The following is a 21,833-nucleotide window of genomic DNA, read 5'->3' as shown; positions in this document are numbered from 1 at the left end:
TTCACTTAATTCGGTCCACATGTTTGTAAAATCGCACTGGAAACGCTTGTTTTTCAGGATAGAAAGATGACGTGGCGTAAACGTGCTTGCAGTGCGACCTGAACAGAGATCACTCAGAATCGTGAGTCCGGTGAGGAGTTGGTGAAGATTGGAGCAAGAAAGGAAAAAACAATTATTTTGTTTGGTAGCCTGAGCACTTTAGGATACTGTGATCGTGACCTTTACTGAGGTTGCGATGGAAAGCGTAGTGATAGCATTGACTGTTCTCTTGTGCGTTGTTCCCCGTGCCCTCGAAGCAGGTTAGCAACTGAACTCTATCTCGTTCCGACTTCAACTTTTTAGCATTACAGTCATAGTTATATCTTGACCCAACGATTTTCCTTGGTCGCTGTTGTGTGCAGCTGGGAATGCTCCACAGGTAACATGCGGTACTCTGGTGAAGTTGCAGCATGTGAAAACAGGAGTTCGGCTTCACTCGCACGAAGTCACGTATGGCTCAGGTAGCGGTCAGCAGGTGAGAATCCAGTTTAGAACGTTTGTTCTCGTTTGCTGACTGCGTGTGCGCGCGTACGCGTGTCTGTGTATGCGTGAATTTGTGGGTGCGTAACTTAGACCATTGCCATAAGAGACTACGGAGTTCGTGAAATCCAGCTTGCCACCCACCCCAAGCTTTCCCCTCAAGACAGACTGGACTCATTATGTCATGTACATAAGGGACATAGTAATACAATCATGCACATAGAGGCACTGTGCAATAGTGCTCAAATGCCCAGAATGGGCAGAGCGTAGTACACAAGAGGTACACAAAAGGAAGTAAATAGAGCTGTTTTTTGTTGTTACTCAGAGTATACAGATATATATGGGGCTCATACATCTACATAGGGGGCTCACAGACCCTGTGATTTGAAAATAGGTGGCGGGTGATCTATCGCTCTCCTCGCCTGTGTCAGGCGAGCTGTAGGAGAGTGATCCAAAAATTCTCACTCCAACAACACAGCACATTATTGATATCATTTTTTTAGAGAAAAAATTCTGGATGCTTTCTGAATTTCCACCATTGTCTTGAAAGATGACAGCGGTTGGCCGTGAACTGCCATTAAATATGCAGTGTGGAAGAGCTTTTCGTATGCGTCCTCCGCTTGGACTAGAATAGCTGTGTGTATGCGTGGCTGCTGAGGCGCTTGTGTTGCCTTGCTCCCTGATGCAGACGTCGACGATGATTTGTCGGTGTCACCCAATAGCTTCGCATGGCTCACTCCGATGCTATGCGCCTACATGACAACAAGCGAAGAAAACAAGGAGAATGGTCGCGAGTCCGATCGACTTTACTTTCGACATTGAATTGACCACTTACCTGTTCAGACAAATGTCGAGTGACAGCGTGCTTCGTCATGTAGTCCGATCCCTCCACAAACCTCAACGCATCGACCTTCGCTTGACCTCTCAGCCATAGAGTCGCTCCGGATAACGTCAGAATACTTCGCACACGACTTGCACCACACTTTCACGACCAGCTCTTTACCTTCCTTCTTCGCCGAGTTGAAGCCTATGTCCTCATCTACTTTCCAGCTGAGGAAAGTGGACAACTGCACACTGTTCCCTTTCGACATTTCTACTGCTAGCAGCAGCAGGAGATCACCAACAAGGGATCATGTCGCAAGGAAAGAAAACAACTGGTATGATCAACTCCAGTTGACCAATTGGCCTTTTTCTAAGAATAAGAGGACGAAAGCGCCATTTGGGTGCATTTACTTGCAACGCGTGCACTAGCAGAACTTCCAGAACTACTAGTCTATGTCAGACTGCGGTCTATCTTGCTACTCGGACCCGCCAGGCGCTAGTTTAGAGGGTTGTACGGACCCCTGCGCTGCATGCAGGGGTCCGTAAAACCCGTTGAACTGGAGTGTTTCATGAGTGGTGGTAGATCTACGCGGCACAGCTCTGACTAGTTCAAGCCGCAATCATTCATCCAGACGTGTGAAATGCCCCGAGGTCATGCCAGGCTAGCTGGGCGCGCCAGTGCAGTGCCTGTGTCACACTCACAGTGTACGTGCAGTGAACTAACTTGCCTACTCAGTACTGTCAAGAGTCCAGAGGGGGGTTATGGACTCTTGGTACTGTGCATGTCACTACACATGACTAACTCACTGTCTAGTCTGTTTCATAACAGCGCGAGCGGGCACAGTTCCGGCCTGCGCACGGATCGATGAGTGCACTTGACACCATACTGTATACACTCGTACTAGTCATAGTACAGTAGTAGTTGCGCTGCACTCCGAAAAGCGTACATGCAGCCAAAAATAGTTTCAGGCGCGCGACAAAAAGTGCACCTTCCAAGAAAATAAGGCGCGCGATGGCGCGCGAGAGCGATCGCTCGCCTCAAATCACAGGGTCTGGGCTCATATACATGTACATATAGGGGGCTCACATACATGTACGTATAGGGGGCTCACATACATGTACATAGGTGGGGGGGGCAACATGTAGGCAGACGACAATAGCGAATGTGGTGCTAGATTGTGTGGATTTTGATCCCGGGCTGCCCGTTACAGTCGCCCTTGAACCAGAGCCGATTTATACATGCTGGCACAAGGCATCGCTTTTCTGGGCCGTGCTTGAAGGCAGCAGGTCAATGTCGCGATCGCAAGGTGCATGGACCACATATCACGTAGAACTTCCAAAACCCGGGGTCGAAGCGCGCATGATGTTGGATACTACAAATGATCCCGTGCTGTTTCCCTGTGTAGTAGGACTTCCTAGTGCACATCATGACGGTGTGGTGTAGTTTAGCAGCACAACTGGCAAGACGACTACACATAATGTCCTCTTCCAGTACAAAACCAAATCGAAATTCGATTTACTGCGGCAAATTTTCTTTGCTGCTTCTGGAGACCTTTGCATGAGACTCCGTAACAGAGATGTATCATCCCATTTGGGGCACATTCGATCATAAAAATGAGAAGAAACAAACAGAATGCATGTGCTTCCAAGTGTTGTGACAAGATTCCGGATGAAGCGAATTTCGTGAAAATGTGAATGTGCGTAAACCCGTGTGCATACGTGTGTGTATTTTGTGTGCTTGTGCATGTGCAACGGCGTCTGCTCCAGAGCCGGGCCAGTGGCCCGGTTGAATGGGGGGAGGGGGTACTTGGACCCGTTTGGAAAAAAAGAAAGCCGGGTCTCTTGCGACCCGGTTTAGAACACATGTACATATATATCAGGGAGTAGAATATTTACGGCTCCCTGATGTACATGCAGTAGCCGCACTTATACAGACCCGGTTGCAAGACTTGTGCCAGGTACACATTTTTTTTGGAAATACTAGAGCAGACTCTGGTGTAGCTGATGGTGCTGCTAATGCTGTTTACATGGTGCCGTTTAGCATACAGTGGTCGTGATGGTTGTGATTTTTCTCCTCCTTGTGCTTCTCTTTCTCTCTCACTCTCTCTCTCTCTGTCTCTGTCTCTCTCTCTCTCTCTCTCTCTCTCTCTCTCTCTCTCTCTCTCTCTCTCTCTCTCTCTCTCTCTCTCCCGTCTCACTCTACCTTTCCTGCTATTAATTGTTGTTGCCATGCATAATGGCTACAGTCTGTGACAGGTAATGCTGGATCAGATGATGTCAACAGCTACTGGTCAGTGTCTGGTCCCAAGGAGGCTAACAGTTCACCATGCAAGCGTGGGTAGGTAACTAGAACATATGATTCATTAGTGACCTGGCTCAGACACATTGTTAATTCTCCTGAGACCGTCAGGTGATATCAGCACTGTATGTGTCGATCTCCTGGTTGCTTCAATGGATTTGGGAGCTGTGGTTGACTTTCACCCCTCACCTTTGATTGGCAATTACATGCTATGGGATGTGGAATAAATAAATTTGTCAGTGCTGTCTGTGGCCTATCATCACCCTGGGCCCTCACTGACCATCCTGTATGCTTCCGTTCGTACTGCATGCCTGTTAGAACATGTGATCCTGTAGTGATCTGGCTCAGACACCGTGTAGCTCTTCTGAGACGGTCATGTGATATCTGCCTTGTGCGGGTCAATCTCCTGGCTGCTTCAGCGGAGTTGTCACTGCTCTCGGTTTTCCGTCGTTACCCTGGGTCCTCGTTGACCATCCTGTATACCTCCGCTCTGACTCGATGCTCTTTACGAACTTATCTGGCTTTTAGACTAAGCGTTAAAGGGGAAGTTAAGGCAAAAATTAAAATTTCACCAGTTGTAGTCTTCGGGGTGCTGAGTCGAATGGTCTTGGTCCGAGAAAGCTGAGACGCTCCCTTCCTACTTGAATCCCAATCGAACTCGCCCACTTCCACCGAAACTGGGTGACTGCGCCCTACTAGATGGGGATTTGTATGCAAAATGTCACTAAAAGCGCCATTTCGTTCTTATAAAAGCACGGATGACCGCGATTGGCCCATATGTTGTAGTCTTTTGGACGCTGAGTCGACTGGTTTTGGTCCGAAAAGGCTGCGATGCAGCGTTCCTCCTTTATTCCCAATCGAACATGGTTGAAGAAGCGGTCACGTGCTCCTGGGTGCCAAATTACCTGGTCACCACGCCAGCAGGCGACAACTTTCCCACCAAGGTTCAACTCGAGTGACAGGACTGCACCCAAAAAAGGTCAAACAGGTTAGTAAGTTGTACCCTGCAGGCCTGGTATTAGTGTTGACACACATAGACATACCTGGTTTGAATAGGAGCCCGATGTAAATAGAAGCCTGCTGTAGTGCGTTTCAAAAGTCCTCTGGTTTCGAAAAAACGTTAGGCCAGCATCTATACCACATAAAATCTGTGATCACTTTGTGCATACAATTTTCGAAATTGGGCATCTGTAATCCAATCGCTTAGATATCTACATGAGAAAAATTGCGTGAGCTGCCTGAGCAATATTCCGAAGAAATTTCTCAAAAAGCTCAAACCAAATTTGATTTATTCAAAAAAGTCTAGAGGTCTATACTTTTGAAACGCACTATAGCCCTGACTTCGGCTTCTTCAGGAGTGAGCCCGACTTAGTGCGCGACATTAATTTACTGCATTTGTATTCCTTTTTCTGTGTCTCTCTGTCTGTCTGCTTCCGTATAATTATGTGTACAATCTGCAGTGAACCGATCAAGTGCAACGGCAAGATTCGCCTTCGCCATTCCACGACGAACCGTCATCTGCACAGTCACCACTTCCAGTCGCCGCTGAGCAACAACCAGGAAGTCAGCGCTTACGGCGACAAGGAACATTCCGACACAGGTAGGATGGATGTCAGGTGTGTGTGTGTGTGTGTGTGTGTGTGTGTGTGTGTGTGTGTGTGTGTGTGTGTGTGTGTGTGTGTGTGTGTGTGTGTGTGCAAGACAACTGATGGAGAAGGCAGTGGAGCACGATTCTGAGCTATATGTGCTTTTCGTCGATCTGCGCAAGGCCTATGATTCCATTCCACGGTCTGCTTTGTGGCTTGTGCTCCGCAATCTGGGCATTCCTCCGAAGCTGCTTGGCCTTGTCCAGTCGCTCCATTAAGGCATGGAGGCGCGTGTTCGGCTCCCTAACGTCGTCACGGACAACATCAACGTCCGGAATGGCTTGCGTCAGGGCTGCACACTGGCGCCTATGCTCTTTAATCTGTATTTCTCTGCAGTGGTCTCTTCCTGGCATCGCCAGTCTTCTGTTCCGGGTGTACGGGTCCGCTACCGTGTCGGCAGGAAGCTTGTTGGGGACCGGACCGCCAAGTCTCGACCGGCCTCCACTGACGTCACAGAGTCCCAGTTTGCTGATGATGCGGCTCTCTACACCACCTCTTTGAGCCACCTGGAGACGATGACAAGCGAGTTTGTGTCCTGTGCTTCGGGTTGTGGTCTAACAGTGAGCGTCCAGAAGACCAAGGCCATGGCGGTGAACTGCTCTGACCCGCCACCTTCCATTGATCTTCAGGATGGAGGAAGCGTGGAGGTTGTGGACAGCTTTACCTATCTTGGCAGTGTCCTGAGTGCAGACGGTGCTCTGGACAAGGAGCTCACCTCCCGCCTTGCCAAGGCCTCTCGTGCTTTTGGCGCTCTCCAAAAGCCAATCTTCGGGTGTAGCGGCCTATCCATTAAGTCTAAGCGTCTTGTCTACAAGGCCATTGTCCTCCCTACCCTCTTCTGTGGAGCAGAGACTTGGCCCATGAAGGCCCGGCAGATGAATCGCCTGAATCTATTTCATCGCTCATGCGTCCGTTCCATCTTGGGAGTCTCAAGGAGCGATCAGCACTCCCGTCATCTTACTACTGCGGATCTAGCCCAGAGAGCGCGTCTTCCTGAGGACATTGGCACTCTCCTGCGTGAGTACCGTCTGCGTTGGCTGCGTCATGTTGCCCGTATGGACGCGGCCCGGATTCCTCAACAAGTGTTGTTTGGGGAGCTCGAGGCAACCAGACCACGGCATGGGCCAAAGAAGCGTTGGCGAGACACGATTGTCGGTGATCTGCGCTCGCTGGATATTCCGGAGTCCGAGTGGTATCGGCTCGCACAAGATCGCCCGGAATGGCGCAGGCGGGTCCATGAACATCGTCTTCCTCCCCCGGCACCGAAGGACTTTCACTGCGCATGCGGCAGAGCGTTTAGGAGAAGTGGCTATTTGAAGCGTCACATCAAGTACTGCCCAACTCAGTAGCCTATCATCTCCACTGGAGATGGGGCGTCAAAGGTGTGTGTGTGTGTGTGTGTGTGTGTGTGTGTGTGTGTGTATCCAAGTTCCCTTCTCTGCTGTATGGTTTGCCCTGGGGGTTTGAACATGTGTTGGTGGGGAGTCGAGCATGGCAAACTTGTCATCGTACCCACTGAGCAGCTCACTCTGCCACCGCAACTGATCAATCAGAGAAGTTGGGCTTGGCTCGACTTTACAATGCAATGTGCTATGCAAACCTTGTCCTGCAGCAAACGTTGGTAGTTTGGTTCAGTTTAGGATTTGCATGTAGATTCGGATATGTACTACACAGCTATCGTAAGCCAGGTAGTCGAACGCCTAGCACACCGTAATATTCCGCTCTGATCAAAATCATCTTGATGACATCAGTTGGCTGACTTTCCTGTGATGCGCGCTTTGCAAATTCGTATTGCTCTTGGGTGGGGTAAAAATAATTGCGTTAACAGGATACATCCATTGTGCTGTTGCTGATGTTCTAGGTGATAACTGGCAAGTTGTGTGCAGCGGCAAGGTATGGCGGAAAGACACCAAGGTGCAACTCAAACACGTAGATACCGACAAGTAAGTCCTCTGGTGTGGGTGTGTGTGCGTGTCATTCTCTCCTTTCTTACTCTCTCTCTCTCTCTCTCTCTCTCTCTCTCTCTCTCTCTCTCTCTCTCTCGCTCTCTCTCTCTCCCTCTCTGTTTGTTAACATAGTCTGCATTTTTGTTTTCCTGATGATGGTAATTTTATGACCGAAACGTCGAATTGAATTTGTGAACATCAGTGATTGAGTATAAGCCAGTGTTGCTCACAAGCCATTTTTCACTTATGAAGCTGCGCAATTTTTAATGAGTTTTTATGCCGTTTATTTGGTTGTTGAAACTATTCGCGTAACTTGCAGACAGTATATAACCCCAGGGTGCCTCAATCTACTTTGTAAGATTTTAGAGTTTAACGTTGTGGGAAGTTGAATCACAAGCCTGAGGTACAGGAGGAGGCCTTGCAATTAGAGGATAGTGTCACTGTGCACCGTTCCTCCCGGTCTCTTCCGTTGTGCAGTAGAAGCTCATACTCCACCGCACTTTCTGTGTATTCTTGTTGTTCCTCACCGGTATGCTCATTTGTGTGTCTGTGTGTGTCTGTGTGTGTGTGTGTGTCTGTGTGTGTGTCTGTGGTGATCGATTCATATGGCTTCGCCAGTTGTGTGTATTAGACAGTTATCTGGCGCAAGTCTTAATCTGTCTCATTCAGATCTTGTTCGCTATCGTTGCTATAACTAGTATAAGAGAACATCTGTGGGCGCACATCCAGTGCATTTGCAGATTTGCGTGCTTCACTTCCGACGGGCGTATACATGGTACATGGTGTGTGTGTGTGTGTGTGTGTGTGTGTGCATGTGTGTGTGTCCACGTACTTTTGTATGCTTGCCTCCTGCAGGTACCTGTATGTGCAAGGTGCGACGTTTGGCCACCCCATTGCCGGCCAGTTTGAGGTGTCAGCTTTCGGATCGTCATCTCCCGACACACACTGGAAGGCTATGGTGAGTATCTCAATCCTGTTACTCTAGCCCTTTATTCTGAACGTCTTGTTTTTGGCATCCTTGACTTCTTTGTTGCCGAGTCTGCCTGGCCACTCATAGCATGGAACCCGTTGCCGTCCTTTGCTCACTTCTACCCTCTTTTCGTCTTTGACTGTTTCACTGTGTGCACTGAATTCCTTGGGCACCACCCTGTAAGATGATTGTATTCGGCTTTGTCCCCAAGTAACAACGACGAGAGACGAAAATAACAACAACTGCAACTGCAGCAATAGTAACAAAAAATGTCTATACATGTAGATACATGGTATTATGTAGGTACATGTATACATCTGTGTGATTGTGTGCTTTGAGTGTGTGTGTGTGTGTGGGGGGGGGGGGGGGGGGGCTGGTCAAAGCCGTAAATCTGACATAAGGCTTTTGCAAATGTCGTACTGATTCGAAATTGCAGGTGTTTGTGCCTGTGAGTGACGACACAGTTTTGTTCCGAGCCTTTGGGCAATAAAGATCAGGCAACTGTTACGGCAGAGGCGTTAGCTGCTCTTGAGATTGACGGTTGTTGGAATATGTCGCATTCTTTTCTGTGCTCATCCCGTGCAGGAGGGTGTATTTATCAAGCCAACAAAGAAATAAACAACTCGCAACTCTCTGCTCCTAGGACGATTTTCAACTGCTCAAATTCTCAATTTTTGTTTACTTGCTGGGACTCTGCTACTTTGAAGTACTTTCCGCTAGGACCTGTATGGTCCTGCTCCCCCAAGCTCACTGGCCCGTAACACACAGCCAGCCTATACAAGAACTCATCCTTCGTTGTGTGCATGCGTGCGTGTTTCGCCGCCACTTGCATGCTCAGAGTATTAAATTTTATCAGCTCTTCTCTTGTGTGCGCTTGCTCGCCAGCTCGCTGACTCTACCTTCTATCCTGGCCAGTGCAGTTGGTATTATTTGCTTGCTCCCTGGAAGCATGTGTGTATACATTACATGGCAGCTCATTGCTGGTGTTTGCCCGGTATTGGTTGGTTGACAACCTCTTCACTGTCAATCCGATCACCTATCATAGTCATAGGATTTGATTCCCTGGCAACCATGACAGTCGTCAAGGTGAAGAGATAAGAATGCGTTGGTTGCTATCTCGTTTTCGTTTGCGTGGGTAAAGCATGGGTGGGTAAGGCGAAGAGTACGTGCACTGATTCGTCTGAAGTGTGCAACTCCTTGTGAGTCCAGGGAAAGTGAAGGCCTTGTTCGTGTGGTTTTTAATCCGTCATAGGAGGTGCAGAGGTGTGATCTGTGATACCAGTTTGTGGTGTAGGTCTACCTTGATTAAAAAAAAACAATGAGAAGGACGACTTGCATGCGCTTTCCTGAACCCGTGTGTGGAATCGTATGCTCTGGGTTGTGTACAATGTACTTTGGTTTTCTTTGTAAGACAAGTTGACAAGATTTTTTCAAGTCGCCTTCAACATACTTTTGCAGGCAGTTGCTTTTGCGTAGTGTGAATGCGGCCTTACTGCTGCGTAGCGGTGATCGATGCAACTTCAAGTACTTGGCCATGTATTCAACATTTCAAAGCAAAAATCATTGTAATGTATGCGAAAGACCAAGCAACAGGTGTAGTGGGAATCAAGGTGTAACGTTACCAGTTACAACTCCCTGATGTGTGGCATTGGGCCTGGCCATGCAAGGATCGACCTGAAGGTCCTCCACACTCTGTTTTGTATGCAATACATTATAATGCATGTGTGTGGTCCATGATTACGTGACAGACTGGCCCTTGTCATGGACCCAGTGAGCAACAGCTAGTGCAGCTAGCTGCAGGTCCCATCACACAAGCATACACGGAACAAGGATAATGCTAATGGGCCGACTCTCTCGAATGGAGGCATACGCGTGAGTGCACGCACGCATACACATACATGTACATCCTGGCACATGCTTGCACATTAGATAAACCAACATGCTTGCACATGTACGAGACGTTGCCCCCCGTCAGAGCATTCACCCCCAAATGGGCACCATTCTGCCAAAAGAACAGCACCGACCCAGTACATGCGACCAACCGGTAATTTCACTAAGACGCAAATTTTCATTGAAAATGTCTTTTCTCCCAAGTAACCCACTCGCATTTAGTGCTAAGATAGAGCAGAGAGCACAAAAGGAAAGCCTAGGCTGGCATAAGTTTAAAAGTCTAGAAGTAGGTCGATAGCAAACAAGTACATACCGATAATAGTACTAATCGTTCACAATGATTCCTGGAGGGTGAGGATATGATAATTTTTCTGAAAAAAATTGTACATGCATCATGGCACTTCTGAATTTAGGGTGGAAAAACACCCATCGTTGGTAGTAAAATATCAATTTTGAGCTTGACAAACAAGAACTTATAGAAAGAAGAAGAAGTAAAGGAGAGAGAAGGTCATGATGGAACTGCTTCAGCACGGCACATACTGCTAACTGTAAACGGCCCGCAGAAAACCATCCAACAATGCAATCACACCCACGTTTTGGAAGCTTATAGGGTGGAAGGGGTGAAAGACAAGAAGCAGCAGCATCAGAAGGATTACAAGTACTGGTAGACTCCTGCCGATTTAGAAAATGTCACCAATACTTTAATCGGCTTGCTACTCTTCTATTCGGCCGGGAAGCGGCGAGGCTTGCACGCTGGACCTGCGGCCTTCCAGCTCCGCCGCCTCCTGTTCCTCGGCGTCCGGGTCCTCCTGGACGACGGAGACCTTCTTGGCCTGTGGCGACGGCAGTCCCAGCGTGCCTCCGAAGCCACTGGACGTGCTGGAGTTGCGTGACATGTTCACACGGGGTGGACCTGCAAGTAATGAACAGCAAAGGAACAGTGTGTTCACTGATGATATTCACTGAGAACCAATTGTGAGGACCGGAAAAAGGAAGTGGAGGCGAATTCCCTTGTGAGCCCATTTAATCGAATTCTGGACGTCAGACCTGGCAAACAACGACACTTACTTGATATGCGTACATGGCTATTGCAAATACCGAAATCAAAATTTGATGAAATATTTCATTTCTTTAAATGGTTAAAATTGACTGTCACCACCAGGCCTCGAACCAGGGACCCTCGCCTAACTACCAGTAATGCCCACTAAGCTATGGTGTAGTTGTCATCCTAGCAGCGACCGTTCCACATTTTCTTCAAACTTCGAAACTCATGCTTCCTGGGAACTCACCCAGGCTCGTGGGACGCAGCTCTCACTGATGGCCAGCCATGCTCTACCACCAAGCTACGATGCTGTTGTCATCCAAAAAAAATCGCGATCATTTAACATTTTCTTCACACGTCACTATGATCGTAAAAAAAAAGCAGTCCTACAGTATTGTAATTGGCTCTGTAGCTTACCGGCTGATGCAAATTGCGGAGGTCCGGCAAAGGCATTCCGGGGACTGTTGATGCCCATCCCTGCGGGACCACCCTGGGGATTTCCCGCATCCGTTGGTACGATACGACCTCGGTTGGTGCTCAGGGTGGAGGTCTGCCGGCTCATCGGCAGGTTTCCAGGACGTGATAAGCCTATGGTGGGAGCATAATGCAAAAAAAGCACGCAAAAACGTACCTATGTCACACAATCTTGGCCGCTGAGAGAAAGAGAGGGAGAGAAAGAATGAGGAATGAGGAAGAGGGAGAAAGAGGGTTAAAAAGTGTGTGCATGTGTGTGTGTGTGTGTGTGTGTGTGTGTGTGTGTGTGTGTGTGTATGTGTGTGTGTGTGTGTGTGTGTGTGTGTGTGTGTGTGTGTGTGTGTGTGTGTGTGTGTGTGTGTGTGTGTGTGTGTGTGTGCATGTCCGACAGGGAGAGAGTGTGTGGGTGAGATCGAGAGAGAAAGAGAGAGAAAGAGGGAGAAATACAGGGAGCGATTCAGGGGAAGGGGTCAATTTCTTCGTTCACATTTGAACAAAGATATTTTCAAACAGAGAAGCAGGTACTGGAATCGTTGAAATAGAGCAAGAGAAAGAGTAACAACAGGTAAGGATAAAGAAGAAGAAGAAGAAGAAGAAGAAGAAGAAGAAGAAGAAGAAGAAGAAGAAGAAGAAGAAGAAGAAGAAGAAGAAGAAGAAGAAGAAGAAGAAGAAGAAGAAGAAGAAGAAGAAGAAGAAGAAGAAGAAGAAGAAGAAGAAGAAGAAGAAGAAGAAGAAGAAGAAGAAGAAGAAGAAGAAGAGAGAGAGAGAGAGAGAGAGAGAGAGAGAGAGAGAGAGAGAGAGAGAGAGAGAGAGAGAGAGAGAGAGAGGGGGGGGAATATACACCACAGATTTAGTCATAGAAACACGAGATGTAAGAAAGGATTGAAGCCACACAAATTTATTTACCTCCCGTAGAAAATGTTGAAGAATTACGGGTCAGCATAGGACCATTCCCGGACGCCTGAGAAGTTGACTGTCGGCGCAATGGCGGGGGAGAACTGGAAAACTGACCTGTTGGACTAACCGGAACTGGTGAGCTTGCACCCACCTGGGCCATGGGTCGTAGCGTTGGCAGGACACCACCATCACCATCTGTCGGCCCTGGAACTACATCTGGAAACACAAAACGGAACCAAAGGCTGGTTTAAGGAAAAGCGAAAGGGTTCGACATTCAGGTTGTCGATCAGCCCGCGCAAAGCCCCGATCACAACGTCGACGACTTGACGGTCTTCCACAGCCTGCAGACAGACGGTTCACTCGTGGCGAAGGAAACCAGAAAGGAACTTCGGCAGGCTGTGGAAACGTGCTGGCACGAGTTCCCCCTCTGCCAAGATGAATGTTGGGTTGTGTCTGCATGGTTCCTTCCATGGCATTCTGGAGAGTGGCGGAGACAACAATTACCAGCGCCACCGTGAGGGTCGTCAAGCTCACAGTTCGAGCGAAGGACTAGGTGGGGGGGGGGGGGAGAAGAGGGAGAGAACAGAAAAGAGAGAGACAAGGATAAAGAGGCAGGGTTTACTTAATGCCGAGGAACGGGGACACGGCCGAAAGGGTAGCACCATAGCTACAGTTAGTTTAGGGGGGGGGGGGTAGTTAGGTTGGGGTTAGAAACAGAAACAGCACTTACCATTCAGGCCGCTCAGAGAGATTTGGCTGACACTTCTTTGGTTAGAGAGCTGACGTCTTAAGCGCTGGTTCTCCTGCTGAAGTGAGTGAACCTTATGTGAGAATAAAAGATGAGACAGACAGAAAAGTCTTTCGATACTAGTGACTGTACTGGAGATGAGAATTTCAAGCATCTCACATCGTGTGGTGGTGCCTTTCCCGGCATTAGTGGAGTGGCGAAGTCGGCGAGAGGGGACCAGGGGCAGGGTCACTCAGGGGAGCAGAAGCAGTATTGGGGGGGGGGGGTAGCATTGAGGGGAATGGATTAGCAACAGGACGGACAAGCACTATCCTCTGGTCTCAATCCGTTCCACAGTAGCCTGGCACACATGCAGTGTGCCAGGGTACACTTGCTGCAACAGCAGTGTCGTGCGAGGTTAAAAATAGAAGAAGAAAAAGAGTGAATTATCGTGTCCGTTCCCGAACGGAACTCACGACGGCCATTAACACCCTAGCGGCAGATGCGTGTGAGGTAGTGACACAAATTAACATGACGTTCAAGCTTAGCACTCACCTTGGTGTTGGACTCACGCATGGTGCATAGGTAGCAAACGTACCGCTCCCACTTGTCGTTTTTGAACTGAGCAGAACACACGGAGAAAGAGCACATTCGTCTAGTGCGGACACAGACGCATGACATCATCACCCGGAGATCACACTCCGGCAAGCCAGACACATGACGTCATCACCCGGAGATCACCCTCCGGCAAGCCAAACTCCGGTGAGAATGCACGTGATGCGGAAGTTGGCAAACTCGTCAATTATCCCACACGGGATACAGATTAGAAAGGAGAGGAAGGTTTCTTTGAAATGAATAAGTTACTGTATTGCAGGAAATTTTCGGACGGAAATATTTTCCGACAAAGCCGATTTTCGACCTTCCGTACGGATTTTATTTGCGTACAGTGCTGCATGCTAAATGCACGTGTTCGCATGTATAGTGTACATAACTTCACAGGGACAAATTTTAGAACGGAATTAATCGTACGAAATCGTACGAAAATAAATTCTGTCTGAAAATTTCCTGCTATACGGTAATGTGCTCTTCCTTAGCCTACATTTGTATTGTAAACCTGAGCAATCAATGTCGCCCCTGCAAGCAAGATAAGAGCGATGTTTGTTTTACTATTTTCACTCTGATGATGGCCTACGCATGAACATTTGGCGTAAAATTTGCTGAACCGGAAGTGACCTCTGCAGCGCAGAGACACGTTCAGAGCTGCCACTCTTCTACGAGTGGAAATCTGAGCGGCCCACTCCTAGCCGGGGGAGGGTTGGGAGTATAATAGTATAGTAGTAAGGAAGACAGAGATCCATTTAGAAGCCAATGCACTTGTCAAAATTTCAGGGGCCGAAACATTAGATTAGGGCGCATTCCTGAACAATCGAGTTCAGATAATGCAGCAGATTTTCGGACGGTTTGTCAGAACTACGTGTAAAAATCAGAACGTGTCCGAAAAATTAGAACAAATTGCAACCATGCAACTTGTGCATGGTTGGATTGGCACAATGCGTAAATGGCTGCAACGGAGCTTTCACATCCTTAGAAAAGTAGTTTTCCGCTCCAGTTACCTTCCATATGTAGAACAGTCCGAGCGCGATAATGATCACAAGGAGGACGACGATGACAATGGCCGCTATGACACCACCCGACGTACCAGAGCCTGTTCCTATTACAGCTTGAGCACAGGTACCCACACATGCTGCAAGAACATGGAAGATGCACAGATGAAGTTATTGATACAAAGGAACGCACAGAACAACAACGACGACGACGACGAAAACCAGAACACATGAATACACACACACACATACTCGTATGCATATATACGTAGGCATGCGTGCACGCATATTCGAAGCACACCCACACAAAAACACACACACCAGGATTCCGTCATCAGCTTGCTTACCTAGCTGTTCGCACACGTAGAAGAGGCCCGAGTCTTCACTGCACCCCAGAGTGGATATGTGAACACCATCCGACTGCATCGTGGCACAATCATGGTCCTGTCCTCTGCTGCCTGGTTGCCCCGGTGCCCACAGTTCACCTGGGAAGTTTGCCGGTGCGGCTGTCGAGCCCTGTCCAACCCACCGGTATATTCCTGTGAAAAAGAGGTAGCGGCGATTAGACACAGGCTATGAACTTCACTAAGCAGCTGCTTCGGGACAAGCCAGATAAGACACTCTATCAGCACAGCGCTGTGCACACTCTCTCCAATAGGGGGGATACAGTCTACTTCGCTAATAGCGACTGCGGATGATATACGGACAATTCGCGAATAACGACAGCATTTCCATGCCCAGAGCAAAGTCCCATCGAAATGAATACATGTAATGAGACTTCGGGTATAACGACACTTTGCGAATAAGGACACTTTTCTGATGCCCCGCCCGGGGTGTGTTTATACGCAAAGCTGACTGTACATGTTAACAGCAAGCGGGTGCTGAGTACCTTCCTCGTCTTTGTCAGTGAGGCCGATCCAGACTTCGTAGCTCTCGCCTGTCCGTGTCCCGTTCTCGATCATCTCCCTCACGAAGTTATACTGCTCCCTCGTGGACACCACCGCAAGATATCTACGGAAAGCAAAGGATAGACATCAATGAAGGATTCATAGGCGGTATCGGGCAGGGGCAGGGGAGGGGGTGCCACGTCCCAACAACTTTCTGGTTCGTACTACATCAGTACATGTTCACGTGCCTGCTTCTCTTCACGTTTTTTGGCAGTGCACCCTCAAGCTCAGTGAATGTCAGCTGCACATGAAGTACAAATGAGATATGTGGTCATTGTGACTTCAGTCACTAAACGAAAACGTACAATACAGTGTGTAGACATATTTCTTTCATATCTTTCATATTCTTCTCGAACCCAAGAGAATATAATAGCGATGCAGGTTCGTGCGTTGCAAGTAAGTTTCTAGGCAACGTACTCATTACTGTCATCACAGGGCGATTCGTAATGGATCTCACTCTCAGTCAAGTGCAATAGAAAAAAACTAAAGAGAAACTTGGGACAAGGAAGAAGCGGTAACATCTTTCCTTACCCATCGTTGTAGCCTCTGCAGCTGACGTGAGCAGTGAAATAATTCTTTCGTGTCTGCCTGAACGAGTAGCACACTGATCCAAACTGCTTGAAATCGGCATCTGGACATCCAGCTACAAACACACCAAAACACGACAACAGACACTGCATTGCAATTTGAAGGCCCTTTTCATAAGGCTTTAGTACTTTGTGTCAACTTCGACTGAAAAAGACAATGCATGATAGATATACACCGAATACTGCAACCACAGAACCCACTTACCGGCCGCTGCGCCGACTTCAAATGTCAGCTGCGTCGAGAGAAAGGCGATGAGGAGGCAGAGGACGACCGACTGATGGTCAAAGTGTATCCAGGATCGAACTGAGCTGGACGTTCCCAACCTCTTTTTGCCTATGCGGTGCGTGATTTTGCCATGCTTCACAGCCATCGCTAGAGATTGTGGGCTGGAATCATGCCCACCTTTTCGGCGAGGAAATCGCGCTCGGGGTGATCCGCTGGAATTGGCTCGCGTGGTGGGTGAGAAACGTGCTGTCTTTCGTCGAATCGTTGTTGAAGCTGCACCGGTACGGCTTGACGCGCCGCAATCCATCAGCAAAAGGATCAGTGCCAGTTCACACGTCGTCGAATCGGAAGGTCTTTCAGCCTTCTCGCCAAGCAGAGCCAGCACACTGTTTGCGATCACTTAGAAGGCCGGATTGCTTATGGATCCCCTTCGTCGGCACTCTGGAATGCCGCTCGTTAGATCGACCGTGAAGTCAAAGCACATTTCAGGTGGAGGAAAGCTACAAACGACACCGAACAGGCTGAGCGATCAAAGAGTGTAGGGTTTGAAAGCCAGCATTGCTGCACGATGCTCACTCTGAACGGACCGGTCGGCAAGCCTAAGCACGGATTCAGTATCTGCGAAGTGCGAGTGGTCCGGGCATTCGAGCATGCAAGATTCTCCTGACCTACTACAACTAATTACTTGTGAGCTGCTATGCGCAGCGGGTGTGAGGAGACCGGACTAAGGCAGATACATGTACCATACTCCATAGCTGCCCCGAGATCTACAGATCTACGCGAGTCTGCGAAGAGAACTACACACAGTCTACCAGGTCTACACTGACCTACACGGGCTGTCAAGCCTCCACGCAAAGTCAGGTGATGCGGAGTGCTGCTGCTCGCCCTCCGAGCATGCGACGTGACATCCTCCCTAGTCCCGACCCACTGAAACTGTCAACAAATGAGGACAGCCTGTGGACAGGAATGCGCCTCGTCTTGGTGATCAGCGAGCATTTGACAGCTTCTGGGCTGAGTAGCCAAGGCAACGCGTCCAACTGTAAACAACCACTCCCTCTGCTAGCTGCTCTGGTAGGAATAATTATTTTGTGAAATTTCAGGCAGTATGATGTATGGCTGAACTGTATGCTTCGTCACAGGGGAAGGGGGGGGGGGGGGGAGATATGGCCCGGCTTACCATGCAGCAAGTGCGAAAGGGTTACGCGTTATCCGTTGTCCAAGGAATGAAAATACCAATAGAATCCTCTCGACATAATCATGAACAAAAAAGCAATGAACAATGAACAACACTATGCAACATAGTCGTAGCAGTTCACATACACGTAGCAGGAGGGGGGGGGGGGGAGGTACAGGTAATACGTATGATACTGAGACAAGCGAGATGTGACCTTCCACTACTGCAAGGATCTGAGGATGTGGGAGATCGACGAGAGCTCAGTAGGAGGAGTGCAATGGCTAGGTAGCAGTATCACACCTACTTGTACAATGTCATGCCGAGTTGCGACAACCCTGTAAAACTCCACTCTCTCCAGTGTGCCTTTTGTGTGCACAATGTCATGTACATGATTGTATAGATTTATTCTAGACTGTAGCGTCAGAGCGGCGCAGACAAGCAATGCAAGAACCCATGAGAACGCAGCAGAGCAAACTGAATCCTGCATCAAATGAGCCTGTGAACCCTGGGGATAGTGCATAATATTACTCATTGGGCAGGGCCCCACGTACCGCTGTTGTATATGTACATGTATGCCAGTATGGAGAGGATCTACGTTCCATGTACCATGATGTACTGGATAAGAACAAATTTTCATTCAAGAAATCTTTAGTTATTTCACTCCACCAGCAGGCTTATTACGTACTAAATTTTGTTCTTGGTCGAGGTCTGTCACCCCAAACGTTCAGAAAAAAACTTCATTTTGGTACAAACTTTAGTTATTTCGTGCCCCTTAAAGGGGAAGTATACCCTAAAATCAAATTTACACCAGTTGTAGTCTTCGGGGTGCTGAGTCGAATGGTCTTGGTCCGAGGAAGCTGCGACGCTTCCTTCCTACTTGAATCCCAATCGAACTCGCGCACTTCCACCGAAACTGGGTGACTGCGCCCTACTAGATGGGGATTTGTATGCAAAATGTCACTAAAAGCGCCATTTCGTTCTTATAAAAGCACGGATGACCGCGATTGGCCCATATGTTGTAGTCTTTTGGACGCTGAGTCGACTGGTTTTGGTCCGAAAAGGCTGCGATGCAGCGTTCCTCCTTTATTCCCAATCGAACATGGTTGAAGAAGCGGTCACGTGGTCCTTGTTGCCCAAATCACCTGGTCACCGCGCCAGCAAGCGACAACTTTCACACCAATACAAGGTTCAACTCGAGTGACAGGACTGCACCCAAAAAAGGTCAAACAGGCTAGTAAGTTGTACCCTGCAGGCACTGGTGTACGCAGGAGCACGTGACCGCTTGTTCAACCATGTTCGATTGGGAATAAAGGAGGAACGCTGCATCGCAGCCTTTTCGGACCAAAACCAGTCGACTCAGCGTCCAAAAGACTACAACATATGGGCCAACCGCGGTCATCCGTGCTTTTATAAGAACGAAATGGCGCTTTTAGTGACATTTTGCATACAAATCCCCATCTAGTAGGGCGCAGTCACCCAGTTTCGGTGGAAGTGCGCGAGTTCGATTGGGATTCAAGTAGGAAGGGAGCGTCTCAGCTTCCTCGGACCAAGACCATTCGACTCAGCACCCCGGAGACTACAACTGGTGAAAATTTGATTTTAGGGTATACTTCCCCTTTAACGAATATGGCGAAAGTTAATTCCAAACGAAAATTGATTGTACTTATACAGTAGCATGTACCTGATATACCATGTGTTCGCCCGTCGCAAGAGAAGTACTCAGATCTGCAAATGCACTGGATCATCCGATATGCACCCATAGATTTTCTCTTTATAGCAACGATAGCGGAGCTGATTATGAATGGAACAGACAAAGACAAGCGCCAGATAACTAAACTGTCTAATCCACACCACTGGCCAAGCCATGTGAATCGACCCCCCCCCCCCCCTCTCTCTATCCACACCTGCACAGAGTCCACAGACTCCACAGAGCCATGGCCTCAGACATTCTTGTATCTATTTTCGGCAAAACCAGATCAGGTTCATGGAACGGAACGCAACAGTAGCGAGGTGTCATCTACTTGTAACACTTTCGGCGTCGCTAATCAACGAGCCAATTTCCTCACAGATCTCCATGATTCATCGATTCAGTCCTCTCTACGAGAAATATTTGTACCGGTATATTGAATTATTCGAAAAGACAGCGAGGTGACAACAGTTTTAAAAGGACTGCAATAGACAGAACCAGCTGAAGAGTCATTTTACGAAGATTTTATTGAGGTCCTTTTTTCTCCAAATGCAGCTTATCCATTCGCCTATCATTGGTACTGGTTCCCGTTTATTGTGCGAATTAAAATAGACCAACCAACCATCCAATCAGATGTCACGAGCAAATTCTATAGACAGTATAGTATAATATCGTTGAACTATTCAACATTCATTAGTGTGAGATTGAATTCTTCTCCTGTTTTTCGATGGTTTGACAAGTGCCATTTGCTGAGAATGTTCCGGTCCTTGGCTTCCACTTCCTGGCGAAATGTCTCGTTAGGCCACACTGAAGAAGGTCTGTGGTTCGACTCACCCGACCGACCGTACATTTTTCAGCCCGACCGTAACTTTTTTTCGGCCGGCTGTCGTGTGACTGACGTAGTCTACGTGGACTGAACACGTCCACGTCTACGTGCTGTGCAACGTGAGTCTGCGGACGCAGGCGGCTCCTTTTGGACTTGACTTGTAGTTGTACTGCAGTGCAGTGCAGTGAGTGGTACGACTGCTGCCTTGTGCTGGTAGCAGAGTCTACTCGATACGACCACCGGCAGACTGGCGAGATAGAGATTGCACTTTCCTCGTGTATTGGGAACGATATTTCACCTGTACCGGTAAGTTGCTGCTCCATGTGTGCAAGCACAGGAAGCGTCGATGGAAAAAGCCCATGTATTCGTGCACGCCGACACCAAACTAGCAATACATGTACCGGTACATTGTACAACTTGTACTTCGATTGAGTTCGAAGTAGTTCCCGAACTTACTTTCAACTCGCATCGTTCTTCATTTGCTTGATGATTTGGACAGTCAGAGTCACCGCTTGAAGTTATTCTCTTCTCGTTCCAGAGTTACACACTGTTTCAAAGTATTAGCCAGTGATATCTTTATACAACATGTATGGCATAACTGTAAACACTGCGTAATAATGCCGATGTACTGGGTGTCTAAAGGCAGTACAGTGTATTTACATGTACTAAAAAATATATTTTTTAAAAAAAATCCGCCCGCCCGCCCGTAAAAAAATGTCCATGTTAGTCGAACCACACACCTTCTTTAGTTTGGCCTTATGGTTATTTTTTTCTTCCGACCTTTCCCGTTTGTGTCTTTCCCTCTAACTAGTCGAGATTTTTTGGTTATGTGCAAAATAAAATTGCTACATGTGGGACAGGAACGGCCGGTAGGATAAGATGGAAAATATGCGTACGTTCGAACGTTGACGCTAGTCCTTCTTGACGACTGACTGACATTTGAGTGATTCACGACTGCCGTCCGTAGACCATCAGAGAAATGTCGTACCGGCCACTGACGAAACGGGCAAGAAAGCACCGTCCTCTGCTCAATACACCGTGTTTCACTCCTCATCGTTCGAGTTTGAGTTGGCTGGTGAAATTTGTGCTCCCAGAGCTCCGCGCTACTTGCATGTAGTTAGTAGGGAGGTTTAGTCTCACGTACCGGACACGGAAACGTGGGTGATACACGTAAAGTTCATGCAATGTAATGGACCCACGTTCGCAATGTTGTCTGTAGTCACATGGAGCAAACAAAAGCATGAAGTGAAAGGCCCAAACTTGGTCAAAGACGAAGCAAAGAAGCTCAGCGAATATTTTGATTTCGTGCTTCAGAAACCTCTTCAGCTGAGCACCCTCACAGCTTGCACAATGCGCTCCATTCTAATTTTCACTCACGTTCTGGCGGAACGTGGTTGAGCTTCCATTCACGGTACGGTATGTCGTGAATCAGAAAACGTCTACATAGTCTGTACGTGGATCACCGAGTATCACGTGGTACACACACGTAAAGTACACACGGATTACGTGTGACTAAACCTCCCTAGCCCTAGTGCTCTGTGAGCCAATAC

At 48.2% G+C, this 21,833-nt stretch overlaps 2 protein-coding genes across 2 annotated transcripts; one reads left to right on the top strand and one right to left on the bottom strand.

The window, feature by feature from the left end:
* Positions 1–114: 114 nt before the first annotated feature.
* On the top strand, positions 115–9,317 carry LOC135819581 (stromal cell-derived factor 2-like). The gene is made up of 7 exons (XM_065332815.1): positions 115–299; positions 402–514; positions 3,588–3,679; positions 5,101–5,240; positions 7,148–7,229; positions 8,088–8,190; positions 8,788–9,317. The coding sequence occupies exons 1-7, from the start codon at positions 236–238 to the stop codon at positions 8,818–8,820; spliced, it is 627 nt and encodes a 208-aa protein (XP_065188887.1). The 5' UTR covers positions 115–235; the 3' UTR covers positions 8,821–9,317.
* Positions 9,318–10,267: 950 nt separating this feature from the next.
* Positions 10,268–17,221, bottom strand: LOC135819580 (uncharacterized). Its single transcript, XM_065332814.1, has 10 exons — positions 16,576–17,221; positions 16,315–16,426; positions 15,726–15,847; positions 15,184–15,375; positions 14,846–14,976; positions 13,788–13,853; positions 13,236–13,326; positions 12,515–12,721; positions 11,552–11,722; positions 10,268–11,005 (listed from the first exon to the last, which is right to left on the bottom strand). The coding sequence occupies exons 1-10, from the start codon at positions 16,901–16,903 to the stop codon at positions 10,806–10,808; spliced, it is 1,620 nt and encodes a 539-aa protein (XP_065188886.1). The 5' UTR covers positions 16,904–17,221; the 3' UTR covers positions 10,268–10,805.
* Between the last annotated feature and the right edge of the window lie 4,612 nt (positions 17,222–21,833).

The sequence above is a fragment of the Sycon ciliatum genome, chromosome 6, assembly GCF_964019385.1.
Source record: "Sycon ciliatum chromosome 6, ocSycCili1.1, whole genome shotgun sequence".
NCBI lineage: Eukaryota > Metazoa > Porifera > Calcarea > Leucosolenida > Sycettidae > Sycon > Sycon ciliatum.
The sequence above is the reverse complement of the archived record's forward strand: the minus strand, read 5'-3'. Positions and strand labels throughout refer to the sequence as shown.

What these genes read in the sequence shown, in the direction of transcription:
- LOC135819581 (XM_065332815.1), top strand. Translation starts at nt 236, where the DNA reads ATGGAAAGCGTAGTGATAGCATTGACTGTTCTCTTGTGCGTTGTTCCC. An exon ending in CAAGGAACATTCCGACACAG is followed by an intron (nt 5,241 to 7,147) that starts GTAGGATGGATG and finishes CTGATGTTCTAG; the next exon opens with GTGATAACTGGCAAGTTGTG. An exon ending in AAACACGTAGATACCGACAA is followed by an intron (nt 7,230 to 8,087) that starts GTAAGTCCTCTG and finishes TGCCTCCTGCAG; the next exon opens with GTACCTGTATGTGCAAGGTG.
- LOC135819580 (XM_065332814.1), bottom strand. Translation starts at nt 16,903, where the DNA reads ATGGATTGCGGCGCGTCAAGCCGTACCGGTGCAGCTTCAACAACGATT. An exon ending in TGCAGAGGCTACAACGATGG is followed by an intron (nt 15,848 to 16,314) that starts GTAAGGAAAGAT and finishes TGCTTTCCGTAG; the next exon opens with ATATCTTGCGGTGGTGTCCA. An exon ending in TTCAACATTTTCTACGGGAG is followed by an intron (nt 11,723 to 12,514) that starts GTAAATAAATTT and finishes CTCCCACCATAG; the next exon opens with GCTTATCACGTCCTGGAAAC.